This window comes from Bombus vosnesenskii, unplaced genomic scaffold, assembly GCF_011952255.1.
Source record: "Bombus vosnesenskii isolate JDL3184/JDL3185 unplaced genomic scaffold, Bvos_JDL3184-5_v1.1 scf7180000013294, whole genome shotgun sequence".
In the NCBI taxonomy this organism is placed as follows: domain Eukaryota; kingdom Metazoa; phylum Arthropoda; class Insecta; order Hymenoptera; family Apidae; genus Bombus; species Bombus vosnesenskii.
The window spans coordinates 4078328-4086540 of record NW_022882945.1 but is presented as its reverse complement, the minus strand read 5'-3'; the positions used below and the strand labels follow the sequence as shown (position 1 = coordinate 4086540).

Here is an 8213-nt window from a genome sequence, read left to right as displayed (position 1 = left end):
CCTATTCTTTCGCCCCCAACATTTTAGGGATTACCTGACTCTCTTACCGTTTTTATGTCAAATGCTACATTACCGATTTAGTGGTTTGAATTAAAACTAAAATCTTGTATGATACGCAACCCACGGTATTCTTACAATATTACACGGCGTCCCACGACGAATTATCAGTTCATAGCTTAATTGTTATAAATTAATAGTATAGATGTTATAAATTGATTATTTAAACTTTATAAATTAATGGCTTAAGTGTTATAAATTATTAGCGTGAATATTATAAATTAATAATTAAATAGTTAAGTTGTGCTGTACAGTCAAAACATTGACTAATTTTGTTAATGGTGATACCTGTTTGGTCGGTAAGTACCAGAAGCTAGTTTATCGCATATTGGTAAATATGTATTGTATCTAACGGTAACTTAATGGTGACATTTGCATAATACATTTGTACTCACAAATTAAACACATCAATTACATTTATTTTATATTTTACAATTTAACGATATTTTAAATAAATTGAATTAAAAAAAATTATTTTACATTCGTAGACTTTTATGCTTTATCGAGCTCAGTCGATAAGTACCATAAGACGTAAGTGATTTGTTCTTAGTACTTGGTCAAGAGATGTATCTACAATAATACACACTTAGTTTCCTAATTATGAAGTTTGTTAAGAATGAACGCATTAGGGGTTAATAAAAGTACAAAATAAATGTTTTTAAAAATATTGTACATATTTTTTCTGTGTTCTCTTTACGCTGATTACATATTTGACACAAAATTTGACAGTGTTTCTCGAATCAGGAACAGTATCATAACCACCTTTTACCGGCCGAATTAACAAGATAAAGGAATAACAATTCCATCATTGCTAGAGGAATGTTTCTACATATTCTCATAACGATAACCTGAGAAATATGTTTTTCGAATTTTGAAACAAGTGTGTTATATCCATTTGTAGAAAGAAAGACCAATCAGAACTGTGCGTTCCTTGTAATTGTCTACATTACTACATTATCTTCGACATCTCTTCTTTGCCATCAATGAATACAGATCTGGTAAGATAAATCGGAAAAGGTCTAGATCGTTTATTGCAAGGTGGTAATGACTGTTTTGACAGCGGCTCGCTCTTCGACCATCATAAACCGTTCTGAACGATGCCTCTTCCAGCCCCATTGTCGTCGACACCGATTGGAATCAATATTTACACTCAAGCCCGTGTAAGCCATGGATTACCAGAGGCTCAACCGATCCTTCCAACCCTTTTTTGATTGAGTCAGCACAGTCAGCGACCGTTCACTGAGAAATTTTGCTTGAAAAGGGTCCCGTACACGATTTCGTTGTTAAACAGTCTTTTTCGAAGCAACTCAAAACTGTGTGTTTCGGTCGAGGCCAGTTTAAGCGATATATCAAGTAGTCTTTTTCAAAAGTACTCAAAACGATCAAAGGCCACTCCTATGCTTTTGAACGATTTTTCACGCCTTTGAAAAAGGGTCCTCAATCCAGGAGTTAGGTTAGGTCCTCTCATGGTTGGGTATTTATACGGGGCGAACATCGAACAATATGAAATTTCGTCGATCGTTATTGTAGCGTGTTCAACTGGATGACGATCGTGATGCATCGGTGCACGCGCGTGAAAGCTGCCCTATTCGAGCCATGGATAATTCGGAATTGGATTATCGCGGCCGATCTGGGAATCTACGGTCGTTCTTTAATCAAATAGGTGTAAGGTAGAGAGAATGACGCTGGTTTGTTTCTTTCGAGTGGAAAGATGGGAACAGAGATTTTTGGAATTTGTATTTGAAGCTGTCTCGTGTTGAAATTTTAGCTGATATTTTTAATTGGTCACTAATACTTTATAATAGAAAATACTTTATAGTTGCTTCAATAGTTTATTACATAACAATAGATAAAAATCTAGATACAATTACAAACAAATATCACATACTTTTAGCAGCCACGCGCAGATAATGGATGAGTAATTTCTTCTAAAAACTATATAAATCGTTTCTCACAAAACTTACTGTCTAACAAAATTTCCCGCGTTAAAACTTAAACAAAATATTCCTCGCCGCTGTAAACGCTTCGAAAATCACAAAGAATTTCTTTCGCAAGATGCAAATACAATTTGTACAAATACATAACCACTATACCTCACTGCCAAACCTCTAAAAACACTCTTGAAAAATACAATAGAAAATAAAGAAGCGTAAGAAAAGTTCTCATCTACCTTTGATCATATCAACCTCCACGCTATTACCATTCATCTGCATCGGCACATCCACGTTAATCGGCGCGCCAGTGAAACTTATCCTCGCTTTCGGCGCAAGTCCGGTGAACTCCGGAAGATTCTCCATTTCGTACATCTGCATGTGTTGAGCGAAAGAATCTGCGTGAAGTCGCGTCGCCATTATTCCGAATCCTTTCGGAATCAGAGATAAAACGTAACGATTATTTTTACAATTTTTACGGGAACATCATCGAGTAAATGTTAATTTTCGTTTAAATGGAAAATAACAGTTTAAGTGGCAGAATATCGGCTAAGTTACCGTAAAGATGATAGATAGATAGAAATGAAAATGAAATACTTTGTATTTCTTTCGAGCGAAGTGTTTCTTTCCCTACGGTATAAGTGTGATGTTCGCACTACGGTAATTTTCGACCGTTAATGGCTAATTTAGATTATAATGATTGCGATGCTTGCCTTCAACGAGAGCTAAGAAGATGCCACCAACGGTAGCGCTGCCTATCATCGATACAAATCCGGTTCTCGCGGCCAAAACGCCTCCAGTCAGCGCTCCGCTTAATATGGAATTCCACGGGTCTTCTTTACGACGACAGCGGATCAAGGTGCACTCGATAGCAGAGAAAAGGCCGCCCCAAACAGCAAAGTTGCCGGAGATTTGAGGAACACGGTTTTTTACTGTCGTTAGGCCGCCGTGGAGGCGTCGTTGGAATCCCGATGGTGCGTTTCGGAAACCGATGGCGCTCTGCTTGAAGAGAAAAATGATTAGCTCTCAGTTGGTATACTGCATGCATCATTGGACAAAATTAAATGAACAAAAGTAACACATATATCCATTCTAGAAGCGACCGCGCTTTAAAGATTTTAAGGTTGCAGTTATTCTTTTAAATAGATTTATACAAGGTTTTGTATAGATTAATCGATGCGTGCTTTGATTCTTTAAAAGAAAATAATAGTATACTTGTATCTAGAAATGTGTAGCTTATATTTTTAGAATTTCATCAAATGGAGCGAAAGACAAGGAAAATATAAACAAAAAAGCATTGCGTTATCCCTCCTCCTCTTTCGTGTTTGTAATGTTTTATAATTCTTCTTTTACCTTCTCTTTCTTTTCTTTTCTACTGTCCTTAAATATATTTTCATTCATTTTTACATTACATTTTCAAACTGGTTTTAAATTCTGCTAATAATCACGTCAGTAATGACTCATAATACTGTTAATGAAATTTCAGGATATATTATATACCACACGCATAATATACACATATAAGAATCCTGTGGTAAGCGTTCAAATAGTCAGTGAGCAACTGTATATGTATAAATGACTTACTTGAAAAAGTGTGCCACAAATGGCGCCCATGGTGAAGGCACCTCCGCAATCGTCCACTATTCTCCAGGGACACGGTTCGCGATTATATTCCATGTTGTCAATTACTTACAAGTTGTCTTTGAGACAATAATGGTAAGCATAACCGATCAGTACTATTCTTAACAATATTTCTTCATAAATTTATCGCTCATGGTTTTACCTTGATTACGTCTGTAACGCTACGTATTATAAACCAAAGTCTATTCACAAGTCTTCTTATAATGGTTGTAAAAAGAGTATTAATATAATCGTAAAATATTTTTACAAGATTATCGTGAAGTTAGTCTACTATCGTAAATCACTTGAAACTACTAATGAATGTTATCGATTTCTACCGGCTATTAATTTGCATATACATATATATATATATATATATATATATATATATATATATATATATATATATATATATAATATTAATATAATAATAATAATAATAATATTATTATTATTATTATTATTATTATATTATATATTAATATTATATACATGTTAATGTAGAGTTGAAGATACGTAGACAGCATCAGGTCCTATATTTCATTTTCATAAAATTTTTCTTTGTTATATGAAAGTTCTACCAAACAATATGGAATTTAATATACTTTGACCTAATTAATTAGTACGTAAATGTTACAATAAATACAACGACGTGTCGACATCTTTTGTAGTCATCGTAAACCTTCCCATGATAAGCAGATGAAATTTATTTTATCCATTAAACGTTATAACAAGCGTTACCTTTACTTTGAATGTTTTATATAGTTTTGCATATTCTATGTATTCCCGCAAAAATCCGCTATCTGATAACAAGTGCCCGAATACTTTTATGAGCCATAATATTTTCACGTAACACTTGTTCGGTAGAACTTGGCTTACTCAACGAAGGGGTTAAGTTTGGTAAAAGCTCAGCAGGGAACAAATAATACGTGAGCATCCTAAGTGAATAATAAACATCTCAGTGGGGTTAGACACTCGGGGTTGCGCGTTTAAGGTGGCCATATTGGTCTCTTAGCCTCCGGCCTCGGTTCTTATTTATCCGACTAGCGTTCATCGTGGCGACCCTTCTCGTACAAATGATTATTCGGCTATTATACGATGATTACCCAATGGTACGTGGGTGTAACACGAGAAATAAGTGTGCAGTTTCATGTCGCCACGGGGTCCAATGACAGACTGAATAAATCCATCGAGTGTTACCGCGTATTTAACGCCGCGAAACACATGTTCGTACATCTGTACGTATAAGTATTCTTTTCGGTGTCGCTTCCCTCCAGTTGCTTTCGTAAATAATTATTCTTGATTCGTAATATTGTCCTTAACTTATTAACGTAATTTGACTGGACTTTCTCTTTCAACGATAAAACGAGATATATATGAGCTATAGTTAATATTGACCAACAATTAATTCGTTTTAATTTCGGTAAAGACCGAAGAAGATCATTTAAAGTTATCTGAAGATACGTGAAAAAAGCATAGTACATATACATACAGTACATACGCAAAACTTATCTATTTGAAACACCTAATTAATTTAATCGTTTCACAATTCAAAATTTCGCTACAATTTCAAGTAGATATATAGAATAAGGATTGTCCGAAGAAGGAAAGCGCAGTACATGTGCGCGTGCATGGCCAGGCTTTCCTCTACTCTTTTTCAAATTGAATCTCACGAGCCGACGTGGTTTATGGCATGCAAATTGGGTTCGACCTCCTCCTCTGCTACCCTTTCTGCCAAATCCTAATCCAATCCGCTTCTGCGTAAAGTCTACCTACCCTACACTTTTGTACGAAACACCAACCTGAAGAGCATAAGCACCTTACCACCAACCTTCACATGCCAACTGTTTCCACGAATTTTTCGTATTTTGACGTCATTTGTACCGCTGCTCTTCAATCATAACTTTGCATCGGAATGCTCGCATAGAAATGCATTTTCGAATTATTTCTATGTAATAAGATAAATTTATACAAATATTTCAATTCACTTACTTTCGTTTATTTTTCTTTTTCTTATCTTTTGCGAGAAAAACGTAAATATTACACGCATCCTGTTATCCGATCGCTATACATACTAGTACTATCTACTGTTCTTTTTATAAAAATTCCTAGTTCAGTTTCAATACTTTTCGTACAAAAGTATACAAATTCTTATGTGCAAACAAATATAAGAATATTCCATTTCACAACAGAAATGAAAAATCGCGAAACAACCAACGAATTCCGAAAAAGGATGAAGCTAACAATAAGAATCTATAAGGGATAACGAACAAAGGAATCTATATGACAATAAGGAATAATAATTTGCAGTAGACATCGGGATATCAAGATCGAGAGACATCGATATTATCGGACAGCTGTCGCGTGGCGTGGTGGTTGTCTCCGTGGCCGGAGTCGGCAACAAAGGGGATCCCCTGTTTTGTTAATCGTTCTCCATAATGGAAACTGAAAGGGGTCCTTGTGACGAGTCGCGACGTAACGTTAAATATGTACGTGTAAACGGTCGTATCGCGGGGTGCGGCCAAACCACGCATAGTATTCTTTGTAATGGAATATGAGATTGAAGTATTAGGTATAACATGAAGTATTAGCGATTAAATGACTGGTGGATTTGTGTGGACGAGCACGAGGTTATCGATGAAGATATCGAGAATAATAGAAAACGCAAACTTTTTTACTGAGACCTATATCAATCCTATAAATAGTATCGTTACATTATCGATGACTGTAATAATTTACGTTTGATTACTAAAATATAATTCTGTTCTGTGCTCTAGACTCTCCGTGATAAAGATCTTGACATAAGATTTAAAGGTTTTACCGTAAATATTAATATTGTGATATTAATTATAACACAAACAGAGAGACGTTTAATTAAGGAATCGATGGGAAATCATGTGAAACAATAATTCGCTTCGTGATTTACGTGTGTGGAGACACGGCACCCCATTTCTAACTTAACCAACCGCTTAAGCACCTCGCACGAACGACAAAGGGGTTTCATCCCCGAAACTCCTGGACGTACTGATAGATTACACAAATGCTCTTTGCGGGAACAACATCGGGAGGGTTGCAACATCAACGGGATCCCATCGACAGCGGTTACCCTAAAATATTCATTCGAAACTTCGCTGACGTTGGCGACATTTGGACGTTAACCATGACGGTAGAGTGGCTTTGATCTTGTATTCCTGATTGTCGATCGGAAAGAACCGTGATTTTTTCAAATCCCCTGCATCGATCTTTTTGATAGCTAATCGTCCATCTTAATATTTATGTCGACTATAATAATATGTCGAGTTCTGTTATCAAACGCTGTTAGTAGAAATAATTCGTGTCTTGAGATTAATATTATTTCGAACAGGCTCTATTTCGAGAGTGACTGTCAATTGATATCGTTTATTTTTAACGACCTACATTTTTAAAAAACGATTGTTAATTAGCATTATTTTTAACAATGTTACGTGAAACTCGTGGCGGACCATGAAATTGTTATTTTCTACAGACTTTGGCTATGTACGTTGACACGGTTCACTAACTGAAGCCTCTGCTATGGTCCGTATTTAGAGAACCTAGGAAAACACTCGACTTGTTGCAACAGCCGTCCACAACCCTGTCTATGTTTCAGATCGTTCTGAATGCCATTGTGTTCCTGGGCCTGGTCCACTAATAATAACGTGTATCTACGCCGACGGTATCATGATTCTTTCGAATAAGCAGCTCTTCGTTTCACAGAATCAGGGCTACGCACATTTTATTTGAAATGAAGATAATATGGAAGCTAAGTACAAAACTGTGTTGCTTAAGGTTCTAAGTCTATAAAGTAACTTTTTCTTTTTTATGAAACAAATTGCGTAATCAATATTATATCTATTAAATTTCTTCGAAATGAGCGTAAACTAAAAACGAATTCAAAAGAGAAACTTAATGATTCGCTGTAGCCTTTTTGTACGTATTTTGCAATAAATTATTATTGACAAACATTTCGACAGAGTGAAAAGTAGTCGCTAAATGCTCGCTGGCTTTTTTTTAAATTAGTTGTGGATGGTTATGGGTTTCCTCTGCGGAGCAACAACCTCATGTAAAGATGAATGTGTCATGCTTGGAAATGAAAGCAAATTACCGTCGTCTTCAAATTGAAAATGATTGCTACTCTACAGATGAGTATTAGTTTCTTGCGGATAGTCTTGGAAATAATTTCGGGATAATTAGAAATTGCTAGGATTGCACGCTACTAGGAGAATTTTTTGAATTTAATAAGAGATTTTGTTGCGTGGTTATTTAGAATTAGTATGTGGAAGATATCGTACGATGGTTTTAACCATTTCTTAGATAACGCACGTTTTTATACAAACTTAAGCCTTCAAATATTACGCTTGTCGCTGTACTTCCAATATTCTATATAATTTCGCACCTTCTAATTTTCCAGAAATGTATAAACATCCGCGAGCTAATCATATTAAATTTGCAAATAAGAAGGAACAAATTTTATTTATGTTATTAACGGTCGATGAATTTTTTTGGAACCCTTTTTACGCTTTGTTTCCGCTGATCCGAGAAACTTAAAATTTGAATCAGTTAAAATCCAAAAAGGGGGACGAACCA

General features: G+C 35.5%; 1 protein-coding gene across 1 annotated transcript; it reads right to left on the bottom strand.

Moving 5' to 3' along the window:
- Nucleotides 1–2219: 2219 nt before the first annotated feature.
- Nucleotides 2220–3849, bottom strand: LOC117233090 (mitochondrial import inner membrane translocase subunit Tim17-A-like). The gene is made up of 3 exons (XM_033493025.1): nt 3573–3849; nt 2702–2987; nt 2220–2419 (listed from the first exon to the last, which is right to left on the bottom strand). The coding sequence occupies exons 1-3, from the start codon at nt 3663–3665 to the stop codon at nt 2220–2222; spliced, it is 579 nt and encodes a 192-aa protein (XP_033348916.1). The 5' UTR covers nt 3666–3849.
- Between the last annotated feature and the right edge of the window lie 4364 nt (nt 3850–8213).